The 13,453-nt window shown below is 48.6% G+C and overlaps 1 protein-coding gene across 6 annotated transcripts in view; it reads left to right on the top strand.

Annotated features, from left to right (window-relative positions):
• EDA (ectodysplasin A) overlaps positions 1–13,453 on the top strand; it is a 71,343-nt gene that overhangs the window by 51,724 nt on the left and 6,166 nt on the right. For all 6 annotated transcript variants that reach the window (XM_068696939.1, XM_068696938.1, XM_068696936.1 and 3 more), the window contains exons 3-6: positions 6,349–6,378; positions 9,946–10,125; positions 11,062–11,096; positions 11,436–11,487. In XM_068696939.1, coding sequence (XP_068553040.1) covers positions 6,349–6,378; positions 9,946–10,125; positions 11,062–11,096; positions 11,436–11,487 — 297 coding nt within the window. The remainder of the gene's footprint in view (positions 1–6,348; positions 6,379–9,945; positions 10,126–11,061; positions 11,097–11,435; positions 11,488–13,453) is intronic.

Here is a 13,453-nt window from a genome sequence, read left to right as displayed (position 1 = left end):
GTCCCAGAAGTGTCAGGGGAGACCTCCGTGTGGGATACTTCCCCTGGAGACATATGGAGACATGGGAAAAGTCCTTAAAGGAGATGAAGAATAGCCTTAAAAGTGCATGTAGCCAAGGGAGTGCCTCAGAAGAGCACAAAGAGCTGCAAAATCCCCATGATCTCCCAGGCTTGAGGAAACTGGTTTGAGCATTGGGCACTTAAGTTCAGCGCCGGGGTGGGGTATCAGAAACCATGGCAGCTCTGAGCTGGTGCCGAGCCAGCCTTGGGCACTTGGCAGCCTGCAACTGCAGAACAAGACAGGGTAACGCTGTCTTTTAAGCTCAGATTCCTGAAATTCGGGGCTTAATGTTCTAACGCACGCAGTGAAAGGCGGTGAAGGTGGAGAGGCGGCCGTTAGATGAAGGATGCTGTCCTGGGGGGGGCCATCGTGGAGCGTCTCAAAGAAGTAACGAGGAAAAGACAATGAAGGGTGACTGTGTCCATGCATGAATTTTGAAGAGTTCAAAACAAAATTGGAACAAAAGCAGAGAGAGAGGCAACAATGGTGGTTGAGAATAACTGCATGGCCCAGGGCTCTGCCTTACATGCTTATACATCAAACGGCAGAGTTTCATCCTTTTATTCTCCCTCCGCTTTGTACAATAAGCTCCCCTCTCGGTTGTGCAGCATGCTCAGTGTATTTGGATTTATTGCAATCAGTGCTGGCCTCGTACCTGCGACATCCCAGCCCTAGCTGGGATTCAGCCGCTCTGCCTGTGGCTGCTGACAGCATCTTTCCTCCACACTTAGCAGGAGCCCGCCCTTCCTCATCCCACCCCCCCAAAAAGCGCTCTGCCAAGGCATACCAGACACTCGGAGTAGCACATGATGTGTTTTACTTCTGGGACGTTTTCCTAGATCTATAATTCATCGTATTTTCTGGAGTAATCATATCAATAGGAGCTGCTCCTCAAGATCCGCTGCCTTGTTCCCTGGAATTGGTGAAGAAGCACTTTCTTTTTAGGAGAAGGGAAAAATTCATCTTGTTGCAGTATTTGTATCACCGACTGATATTTCAGTAGGGTCCAAGAAGCTTTCATCTGGCTAGACCAAATTTCCTGAAAATGTTGAAAACATATTGGTTCCAAACCTCCCCAAAAACCACATGTTCTAGATTAAGCATGTGTTTGGGAGCTAACATCCTTCTTTCCCCAACTCCACCATAGTCTGGCATTAATAACGCTGCACTTAAAAAATATTTGAAAAGCCTTGCATATCTCGTACCCGTGTGAGTGAAGTAAATATCATTACACGCCTTCTGTAAATGAAACGACCAAGCTCTAGTGGACTTACTCAGTCCACTTTTAAGTGGACTTTTTGATCTTGCCCATGGAGACAACATATCAAAGAATGTAATGGGTTCTTCATCGCTTGAAATCTTACTCTCAGAAGTAACGCTTGAGCTTCTCTTTCCATCTTCTCTTTCACAGCTAGAAGGTGCTTGCTGTCAGAGCAAATACTGAAAAAAAAAAGAAAAAGAAAAATACTTGGCACAAATATCCATAGCTGTTGAGAGCAGTGGTCATTAAACCTGATGTTCTTCTTCCAGCTACAGCCAGAAGCTCACACTTCAAAGAAAAAGCTGCAGGTTTTTTGGTAGTGCACAAAGAGAGAGAGTTTTGAAAAAGTGCCTATTAGATCAGTCCCGTAGATTCCCTGATGCCATCTTCAGAATCCGATGGTGGTTGTGAAAGTAGCTGTGGGCTTAACGATTTCAATGAGTGGTAGCATTGCACTTTATAAACGAGTGAGAAGCGATGAGACGTTTCTGGGAGACTCTGTGGTGTTATGAATCACTCAGATTTTGTGTCCGATTCTGTCTGTGCCCTCGGAGGAAGGTAACTTCTCATATCCCAGAGGCAGAGCGGTGATGGCAGCGTGGATACGGTTCGGTTTTATCACCCAGTCCCACAGATTCCCCAAAGCAGAGCTGTGCTTAGGCAAGGAGACGTGTGATACGCTGACTGGAGTAACTCAGTGCTCGGAAACAGGACAGGAACATCGTACTGATCCTGGCGAGCAGTGAAAACAGCAAATTCGGGCAGTGGGCTGGCACCGCCTGCAGAGGACGTGGTGGTTTTTGCGGCGCACCTCCCTGCAACTGCTCCCCAAGGTGAGCACCTTGAAGCCATCAGCGGATGTCTTTGTTCTGAATTTGCTGCGGATGTTGCTCGAACGCGGTAGTGGCGCTCGCTGGCTCGTTCTGCTCCTGACAACTGCGAATTTGAGCAAGTTCAGCAGCTTTCCTAGGCACTCGCCCTTTGTTTGATGGTTTTCTATAATGGTCAGCCCTTTATAGGTTTTATATAAAATAAAAGTAATTACAAAGATCTGTTCCCGTCAATAAAACCAGTTTGAACTGTTTTGAAAGAATTTAAACTATTTCTTGTTAATCCACACACACAACTAATAAGTGAACGCAGGTTTTTTTTTAGTGTGCTATTTATATCGGCACATGTCCTAAAGAAGTTTTTGATATTTTTGTATTTATAGTAAATCATAGCAGTGTGGAGCATGCAGAAAGTAAAATCAGGGGGGAAAAAAAGTAAACTCTCTTAATCTTTATAAGCGAAAACATGTCATATGTAATATCCTTGAGTTGCATCACCATCTGTTTTTTTTTTCTGAAGCCCTTGGAAATTGCCCAGCAGATGTTAGGGCTGCAGGAGCAGAGGGCCAGAGCTGTTTCCCTGGAGCATCCATAGATGTCTTCTGCTGCTCGCAGGTGCTGTTGTACACAACAGGAGCTCGTCTGTGGCAATTATTTTCATTAGCTTAGGTACAAAGTTTGCTGGCTTGCTGCTAGCACCTACGAAACCAGCAATGAGTTTGACCGATGAGTTTGTGAGACTTTCAGGCAGTGCCCCGTGATGCTGGGGGCCTGCTCTGAGCCAAAAAATCCCATCCAAACCTGTGCTCGCTGCATGCAGACTGTGTCCTCCTCAGCTCCGGCTGAAGAGCTCCACCATACAGCAGAAATCTGTATTATTCCCTGTGTATTTATAATTTATAGGGCTGCAAAATTTGCATGACTCAGTCCCATCCCATGCTTATTACTGCGTCCTTCAAAGCCTCGCAGCCTTGCCTCTGATATCCCGGTTCTCTTCTGTATTAGCGGTTCTTGTCAACTTTCCTTCCTGTGCAAAAGAAAGCTGAAATGAAGGATTAAACGGGGCTGAGAGCTCCTTCAAGGAAGGATTAGAGCATAAGCATGAATATAATTTCAGATGAAAGGGAAGTAAAGAAGGGGATAGACTTCCCTAAACCTTGGGGTCTGGTTTGACCTCGAGCACGAGCAGAAAGCATGCGGACAGGAGGCAGAGGAGAGGTGGGATTTTTAGGAAGAAATGTAAAAGCAGAGCACAAGCACCTATGGAGAAAAAACAAACTATGCTGTGGTGATGGTGGCGTTTAATACCAGCAGGCAAGACCACAAGCTTGATCTCTGCTAAGGACATGCCAGATAGTGAAAGGAGCTCATGACGAGCAGAGGTGATGTCAGAAAATTGCAAAAAAAAGCAAACTAAAAGTTATTTACATAAATAAGGCCAAATAGCTACTGGGGAGCAACTGGCCGGTCGATTTACTCTCCAGTCCAACGTGTACAAGGCTCTGAGACCAGGGAGGGCGAGGTGGGAGTAACGGTGCAGGACAAGGCTCCAGCCAAAACCCTGCTTAACTTGTACGGTAATTAACCTGCTCCCTCGATTAGCCGATAACCAGAGGGTGATATGCCTTCAAGTATCGCAGCACTTAACAGACTTTATTGTTTAAATACTGGGGAGTGGCCTCCGAAGAGTACGGCACACAGGACTTTTTTTTTTTCCTCTGCACATGTGTTGGGCCAGCGAGCATCTAGAGCCTTTCAAGTCCTGTGCCTCGGCACCTTGCGTGTGGAAGGGAACACACGTCTGATATTTTGGTGGAGCTCTTCTTCCCAGCCTCAGTTGAGACTTTGTTTTAGAATAAATTCAGAAAAGTTTGCCATTTTGAGCAAAAATGAGGAAAACTCGGTCTTCTGGTGCATCGGATGAACCTTGTGGCTCTCTCTACAATTAAATTATCCATCCCCTCCTATTGGGAGATGAACAGATGCAAACCCCCGAGACTCAGAAGCTCCCAAGTCTAATAATATTGTGTTTTTTCATGTCAGAAGTATTTTTGTGTTTGTCGAAAGATTCACTTGCACAGCCGTAACATCTCTCTCTGCCGTGCCTGGAACAGATGCGTGTGTTGTAATATAGACTGTGAACATTGACATCACATGTGGTTCTCATTCCTCCCATTCATCTTTGAAGCTAATTGGTTCCATCCATTTCAAATGTGTTTGGCTCGCCGCAGCTATTTGTACTTTCACTCTGGTTATAGCGCTAATGGTGTGATATATATAACATGAAATAAACTCTCGTGACTCCAAGGTCTGAAGAGACACATACACAGCACTTGCATTTCGCTTGCTGCGTTGTTTTATTTTAAATGGTGTCCCCAGACAGTTTTTTTTTCTTTTCACTGAAAATGTTATTAACTAGCTGGTGCCCGCGGGGATCGCCAGCGGGGTCGTGGCGAGTTCTGCATCGCGGGAAGTTGCAGAGCTCAGAAGGGGCAGAGAAACCCATCGGTGTTTGCAGAACATGACAGATTGTACAGTTGGTCCTGATGGTTGGCTTCAGCATTTCTCCACAGCAGGATACTGGTATGGGCATTGCAGGACAACACATGGGTTTCTATCTTCATGATTCTTAATATTCCGAACATAAGAATTAGTTTAAAAATAAAAATAAAAATAAAAATAAATTAAAAAAAAAAAAACAGTAAATTAGTAGAGGTAATAAATTAGATAACAGCATAAATTTCCCATGATCCAACATCATAATCGAATATTCCTGCTGGAAAGGCAGGAGTGAGGTCACTGGGTACTTCTCTGGTCCTTCTCTCATCTCTCCCCTAACTATGGGAACACGGCACTGCTGTGCTTGTTTGCAATTTGGCTTTCCCTACCACTAATGACTCGAAGCAGCCTCGCTGCCATCCGTTCCTAGAAGTTATGCAGTTCCTTCACCCACGGCTGGGCTTTCTGAGCACTCGGTGCTGGGATGCTCGTGTCCCCAGCACAGGTGCCCCTTTCCCAGGGTGTACGAGCACACTGGGGACTGGAGCTGGACGTGGCTGGGGCATTATTTTTTTGCCTTCCAGGGTCTAATTAGCTATTGGCCTGAACAGAAATTAAAAATTGAACTTTTCACATCTGTGTTGAAACCAGAAAAGAGGTGGAAATCAGAGTATTGTACACATTTCTTTTACCTAAAGGTGAGTTCAGCCTTTGGTGCATTTAGGGAATTGACTGACAAATTGTGAGAGTATTTGGGGATTCTTGCAGTTTATTTCCATCCATGATTAATTTTCAAGGAAGCAGTGGCACATGTTTCACACTTCAACTTCTGCTCAAGACATCACGTAGTTTCTCAGCTTACCTATAAATATTTCCACTTCTTGCTAGGGAGTTTTGTATTCCCTTTGATAAAGAGTTTATAGTAATTATTTGCTTCTTTTTTAAATCATATGTGTTTTTTTTTAACAACACTGCTTGCAAGTACTTGGGCTGCTGCTTTCAGCTGAGCTCTGAGCCCTGTTAACTTTCTTCTAACCTGTCCTCATTGGGAAGTTAAATGTGCCAATTTTAAATTTTAATCTGGGTGACTTCAAGCTAGCGTGGTTTTAGCAAACCTGCTCTCTGCTGGTTTTGCAGCTTCCCAGCTGCAGGTGTAAGTGGAGTTCAGGGGAATTTTCAGGGCCCTGAATGGCCAAACCTGGACGTGGCTGCGACGGGCTCCGTCCTGGCACCTCAGGGGCCCTTGGGACTGACTCCCCCTGCCAGGTGTCCACCGGGTCTGAAATACGGGGACAGTCCGTGTGCTACTGCACGGGCTATAAATGCGTCCATCGTCTGCTTGAAAAATAACCAAATAATGTGCTGTGTATGGGTCACATCCAGAAATGGGTTCTGCTAAGTCTGAGGGTTTCTGCTGTCTGAAAGCTTGGGGTGCAGTCCTGGTATTGGCAACTTCACTGCCCATGCACAGCAAATCTCTGTGCAGAGATCTGAGCAGCTGGAAGTAAGATGGCATCTGAATAAAATATCTGGTGAGAAGCAGAAAATTCTACATCTTTGTCTTCCTGGTTTTGTCACCAATTTTGCTCCAGCATCGCAGCGACACCCTTCTTGCTAAGTGGTTATTGATGGGGGAGGTTATGTAAGATGAAATGATCACTGAGTCTCAAGTTTTCTTTTTTTTTTTTTCCTTTGCAGGTCCAAGTTCAGTTAAAAACAAGAAAAAGGGTAAGTTTGAGTTTTAATTTAATTTTACTTCAATGGCCCCTTGCTGTGCCTGTGTAAGACTGCCCCAGCTATGAATTCTCTTTAACCAATATGAATGAGAAAAGCAATGAGGCGTTCAGCCCTCAGCAAATAGCGAGGATTAACGCAGCGTGTGTTGATAAAACAGGCTGTGTGCTGCTCCTACAAGCCCTTACTGCTATGGCAGCATTGCATTCCCCAGCAGCAGCAGCGAGGGGTTACAGATATTTATTGAAGCCGTCTTTAGGAGCCGAGGGAAGTTAATTGCACCGTATAGGAGTAATTCCAAAGGTGCCATAATTAAATAGTGGAGCTGTCGTGTACCAGCGCTGGCGAGCTGCGTGCTGGTGGCTCAGCCATCTTTGCTGGAGCAGCTTTAGTTTTCTTCTCTCTTCTGCCACGGATCTTGCTGCAGGTTGGTGTCTGCTTCCAACTCACCAAACGAAATGTGAATGTACCCTGCAGCTTTGTTGTGCATTAAACTCAGGAGTGTTGCCTTGTTTCCATGCTGAGCGCTGGTCAGCCCGCAGGTATCCATCCTGTCTGACTTTCTTGCCACGTTCCTCAAGCTGTTTGCAATACAGAACTGATTATTTCGTAAAACGCACGCTGGTGAGGTTCTGTGACTCGGGTTTTCAGCACGCAGCCCTGTGTTTGGTGGCGTGTCTGATGCCATCTCTTCTTGTGTGGGACTCCTTGAGAACATTTAATGGCCATAATATATTTGTTTGCTACCAGGACCTTAAGCGAGCCAAAGGATCTGAGTCGCTTTACAGACTTACTCCCAAAAACATGCAACAGCCCCGATTTTAGGGAAGCAGAATCCAATTGCCTGTTCTTGCTCCTCGTAACGATCCAAACACTCCCGGGAGCGTTTCGAACACCGCGGTGCGCGCTGCCCTGCCGCAGGTTGCAGGAAAGGCACGGACTGTGTGCAACTCAGGGGCTCCCCCAGACGTGCTGTCTCTGAACCACACGGTGCTCACGGCTGCTGCTCTGCTACCCGGGGGCTTCCAGCAGCAACCTGCCCGCTGCACGTGCTGCTGCGACCCCACAGCCTCGCCTCGGTGCTCCCCGCACGCGGCCGCGCAATTTATGGCTGAGAGGTCGGGACCGGCCGCAGTCGGAAGCTTCGCTTGTATTTACCCTCCGAAGCAGCATAAAATTTTATGTTCAGAAAGCTTGTCCTAACAAAACTCTGAAACCCTAAACCCGCGCTCAAGCAGCTGAACTAATAACGAATGGTGCCTGTGGTGTTCGTAGCAGTTTTGGGTGGCTGAGGGATCTCGTAGAGCTGGATTACATACAGCTGGAGTGCTGTATAAAATATTTCAGTTTTATGGTATTGTCAATTTTTTTTTTTTTTAAAGAATTAGAGCTTATTGTTTAGCAAATGACAATTAAGGAAAGCAGACTGATGGTGCCTGGTTCAGTTGGCTTGGGGGTGAAGGAGGAGAGCTGCGTGGAGCTGGGGAGCGCCACGGGACGTTCTCAAACCTCTGCAGATCCAAGAAGGACAGCAGCTCTGCACGAGGCCTCGTGTGCTGTGCAAGAGCCACGTGCTGCCTGCCTGGCCCAAAGCTTCGACTTTGTGCTCGTTGTTAAACACTGAGTGCTCTCAGGAGCTGGGTTTTGAGAGCTGGTTTTGGCTTCCCATGCTTGGTATGAGCACCCGGCACAGACCCCACGGCGCACAGGACTCCTGGGAATGAGGACTTCTCGTATTCTGCCCCAATAAGTGGCTCTTAAAAAAAAAAAAGTGAAAAGCAAGAGGAAGCAATGGCATCTCATTCCCCACATATCCTAAAAGCGTCTGCAGGCTTTCCCAGCTCCCTGGCGCACAGCTTGTTTTGCACCACAGCTCGGCCATGAATGGTCCCCTCAGTGGGAAGATGAATCGAGCTTTATCCGCTCCCAGAACTATTTTTTGCCTTGTGACTTTAACAGGCAGGATTGCATTAATACAGAGAAGAAGTCGAAATTACTTGAAGGAGCAAGAATGCATAGAAAAATAAGTGTCCCTGTGCGGCTTCAGAATTATGTGCAATTGTTTTACTGCTAAACTAGCAGCTAATTTAGTCGCAGACCAGATTTCTGAGACAGATTAGTTAAAACAGCTGTAATGTGTGTCCCTCTTGGGAAAGAAAGCAAGGAGAGACAGCCGCGGGATTCCTGCCTTAGTGCCTGTGATCCTGCGTTGGGATTGTCTAGATGGAAGGGGGCGTGGAGGAAAAGAATTCATTAAGTGTGCTGCAGGGGAAATAGGTAAGGGATTGGATTCAAGCTGAGGATTTCCAAAACCTGTCATTATCCTGAGGAGGAGGCGGAGAATTGCTGGATTAGAGGCAGCCTGGCTTGGAGCCAGCTCAGATTCGAAGGCACCTCTGCTAATCTGGGCAAAACCACTGCAGGTAACAATTTGTCCCCTTAAGCCTTTGCCCTGTTTTTGTAGGATACCAGCGTTACCGCAATATTATTTTAATTAGTATTTAGCTTGAAGTAGCTTTCTACTTTAAACAAAGCACCCGACAGCATTCTGCTTCCTTTACACCTAGAAACAAAAAGCAGGGCTGGAGGTCAATCCTGTGCAGGGGATTGAGCCCAGGCCCCGTGGCAGTGCTGGGTGCTGGGGCAGGTGACACGGGAAGGGACCGTGTGGCACACTGCGACCGGGCAGCACGGCTGGTGGCCACTGCACCAGATTGGATCCTTCCAGTTCTGCACCAAGTTCATGTCTTGTGGTTTTGTCCCACCACAGCGATGCATAATTAGTAGAGAAACAAGGACCTAAATGTATGCAGAAACCATACCCATAGTCTTTATTTTCTATCCTCGCCGTTGCTGTTGTCTAAAAAATGGTTTTGTTCTGATGAAATGGCTTTGCCATGTTATTAAACTCTTTGGCATCAAAGCTGTTAGAAAATCGCACTTCAAAAACTACCTCAAAAGACCACAATTTTTCACGGGGATCTGGAAAATCAGGAAATCACAGGTCAGGTTTTCCCTGCAGACCTTACTTCGGTGCCTGATCAGAGTCTTTGCATCTACTTGCATCGTTGCACTTTCTTTCCCCATCCTTTGTCCCTGTGCCTGCTGCAAGGTGCTCAAGGACCGCAGCAGCTCTTCGGTGCTTTCCTCCTCGGGGTTCAGCGAGCCCTGCCAAAGCCCAGACTGGACACTGAGATATTTTGGGCATCTCGGTGCTTCCTGCAGTGTTCGGCACCGGGATGCTGCGGGGAGGGAAGGGGCGAGAGCGGGAGCTGCAGCTCGGCTCCGAACTGCCCTCTGGAGGAGTCCCTGGGCCAGGAGATGTGATGGCGCCCGGTCACGGCCCTGCAGGCCGCTGTTAAAGATTTAGCTATGAAGGCACACGCGTACAGCAGGTGAGAAAGGTTGCAGCTGTTCTACATCAAAAAGCTGTTTTTGTTGTAAAATCAAGATGCCTCTGTGGCCCATCCGGCCGGGTGCTCCTCCTTGTTGGGGCTGGAGTGGGGCTGAAGTGGGAAACACTCACACTTGGCCTTGTTTTGTTGTTTTTTTTTTTTTCAGGTAAAAAGGCTGGTCCTCCAGGGCCCAACGGACCCCAGGGGCCACCCGGCCCTCCTGGCCCCCAGGGCCCCCCCGGCATTCCCGGCATCCCCGGGATCCCCGGCACCACCGTCATGGGACCCCCCGGCCCCCCCGGCCCACCAGGCCCTCAGGGACCCCCTGGGCTGCAGGGCCCCTCAGGTAACCGCTCGTCCCCATGGCAGGGTGTCCCCTCTGCCTCCATTCCTGACACAAACCCCATTTCTGCACCCGGACCGGGTTGGTGCTGCTTAACACGGGCACCAAAACATCCCGGGAGCACGAGAAACCGAGTCAGACGGGGTTTGCCATACAAGTCAGATGAAAATACGTTTTCCTCCTGCGGTCCTTGGTTGTGTTTTGCTTTGTGCATGATATTATTCCTCCGTGGAGTCACGTGCCAGTTATTTTGTAAAAATCCCTGACTGTAATTACTCTTTAAAACGCATGTTAGTGGAAGCTCACATCACTGTTTGTGCTATGCACATGAACAGTCTGGTATTAAAAAATGCTTCTTCAGAGAAATCAGGGCTGTCACCCTATGGCTTGCATGGCTCTCAGAGGAAAACTCGGTTGACTTTTCAGTTTATGTCTCAGAAATTGCTGAAGCACAGGCCAGCAGCAGCATGAGGTCCTTAGCACTCGAGAGTGCTGCCCGCAAGCATCTCCTCTTTAACAGAGATTTGGCTCTCGGAGAAAAGAGATTTCAGCATGGAGCTTGAACGCAGTGAATGACCTGCATTACTGCCGAGTCAGACTTGTAATCTTTGCAGCCAAGAGTCTTCATTACCACTACTGATCGGCAAAAGGGTTGTGCAATTTTTCCTTCTAGTGGAAACTGGTTGAATAACGTTGGGGCATTGTGATGATGCCAGGCAGAAATGCGGGAATGAAATAAGAAAGAAGTGGGGTGAGGCTTTTCCTTGCTTGCACACTTTCTAACACGAAGCCATACCCAGGATAGCTGTTAACATCCTCCTCCTGCTATAAACGGGTCTTTAATGTTTGTTACGGGGTACGAGAAGTTTTCTTTAGAGCAATATTTACTGCAGCTCCTTCAAGCAGAACTCTGCAATGATGTGAAATTGCGTTTTGCAGGTGCCACAGACAAGGCAGGCTCCAGAGACATCCAGGTTGGTTGATTTTCCTTCAAGTTACCGGTTGTTTGCCGACATGCAAAACCCACCCCTTCCCCTCCATGCTAAATCACAGCCCCACAAAATGACCGACCGAGCTCACTTTTCTCATTGCTCAAGAGCAAGCCCTGTTAATCTGGCTTGGGCTTCTCGCTTCTTGTCCAGTATTGAGCGTGTTGTTCTCAGCTGCTCCCATCTTCTTTTTTGTGTTTGTTTATGAAAAGCAGCAGTGATCTCAGAGTGCTGTCATGTACAAAAGCCGTGAAGCCATGTCAGGTTACTATAAGATGACGCAGTGTTTCTGACCCCCTTTAAACCCCTGTCATCTCTTTGCAGCCAGCTGTGGTCCACCTTCAAGGCCAAGGCTCAGCAATCCAAGTGAAGAATGGTAAGGATCTGATGCTATTGGCACTTACTGAACCTGCCCTGCAGCCCCAGGCACGTACCTGGACCTAAGAGCACCCTGTGATGGGTGCCCAGTGCCCAGACACTGCAGAGGGGCTTTCTGCTCAGTGTCCCTCCCCATTTCTTTTGTGCTCAGACCTCCCAGTTTGTTCTCCCAGAACTCCAGCCCCACTGGGTCTCGCTTCCCCTTGGCCCCCAGGTACAGCGTGCCCCCTCCCACCTGTTGTGAAATCATTTTTCCTCAGCCCCTTGACCGGCCAGCCTTCTTTCCCAGTCCATTTTGTTGCTCTCGTTTTCTATTTTAAGCCAGCAGCATATCCTTTTCCTGTCGAAACCCCATTAGCCTGCGTTTTTCCCCATTTCCCCAAGAATATATTTCAGGGGAAAGCACAGCTCCAGAGGGACACACACAGCTGCGAGCTCCTCCTGCCTTGCCCCGCTGCAGGCAAGCACACCCTGCAGCTCCCCGGCCCCCCGAGCATCCCCCCCCCATCTGTAACTCAGCCCAGCTCCTGCCGAGCCATCCCACATCCACCAGCAGTTCTCTGCTCTCCTCCTTCCTCCCCGAATCCCTCTCCGATTTCTGCTCGGGTTTCTGCTCCTCTTGCCAACAGCTGGCTCTCATTCATTAGCCGCTGTCTCTCGGCTGGCGATGTCTCGCTGTGCTGGAGGGGAGCTGGCTCGTCCCCTGCCCGGACCCCGGGGAGCCCTGGGGACAGGGCTGCAGGACCTGTGCTCACCAAATCCCCAAAAAAAAAAACCAAAAAGGAAATTGGCCGTTTCTAGCAACAGCACGAGGGAAAAGATGCTGCTTTGCTTATGTGCAGAAAGTAATTATCCCGTTATTAATGAGAAGCGTGGATGTTTACAGAGTGTACACTACTCTCTAAGAGTGGGAATTACCCCGTAAGTGTCCTTCCCTGCTGCTCGGGAACAATCCCCAGCCCCGAGCCTGCCTTCCCTGGCCGCCCAGGCATGAATGCTGTCCGGCTGACAGTGAGCAGAAGCCGCAGCCTGCCGGGCTTGCAGCTAGGGGCAGGGAGCAGAAACGCAGGGCTTAAAATGAAGGTGAAGGCTGTGTCTTCGTGCTCAGCAGCACTGAGTGGGGCAGGCAGATTTGCCACATTTAGTCCAATTCCCATAAGGACAGGAATCATTGTTCTCATCCCGGCCTTGCTGTCATCCTCAGGGAAGCACCCGTCTGCAGCACACTGTGCAAGTTTGGCTTTGTTTAGCGTGGAAACTGGGTAGAGAGGTGTGGGGAGGGGAATGAATAAAGAGAAGGGGAGTCGAGGAGATTGAATAGTCTTCTGGCTGGGTAATGTCAGTTGGGAATCTTGCCTGGAGAGCTGGATTCTGCTGCTTCCCTTCTGCAGAGTTTCTTCCACGATACCAGGGAAGTCACCAGCAGCAAAGGGCCAAAACCTCGAGAGGCGCCTGGGGTCTGGGCTGCAGAAGGGCTGCTGTAACCACAGCTACCAGAAGCTGTTTGTGCTCTGTGGCTGAGCATGCAGAGTGTCAAAACCCAGCCCCTGGCCTCGGAGATGAATTTGGAAAACACAGCAAATACATTAAAGTACTGGCACGGATTTCCATGTGCCAGTGGCCTTGCTGTGCGGTGGGGATGACAGCACGCAGTCCTGATGAGAACATTTTGTCAGGGCTGGGAAACACTCAGGTACCATAATAGGCTCACCTTAGCCTTGGGAGAAGAGGAGCTCGCCTGCATCCGATGCTGGGGATGAATGCAGCGTAGTACAAAAGGGCAGGTGAGAAGAGCTGCTCCTGACAAGGATAAGCAGAGATGGAAATCGCTCATCCTGCACGCTGCATGGTGTGGGTGTCCCATTCAGACAGCAGCTAGTGCGGGTGTAATCAGAGCCAGCGCCATGGGAAGGAGGCAAAACTAGCACAGCACAGCCCTTAATGCTGGGGTTTTCTCGCCAAGT

This window comes from Anas acuta, chromosome 13 (assembly GCF_963932015.1).
Source record: "Anas acuta chromosome 13, bAnaAcu1.1, whole genome shotgun sequence".
NCBI classification, from domain to species: Eukaryota; Metazoa; Chordata; class Aves; order Anseriformes; family Anatidae; genus Anas; species Anas acuta.
The sequence above is the reverse complement of the archived record's forward strand: the minus strand, read 5'-3'. Positions and strand labels throughout refer to the sequence as shown.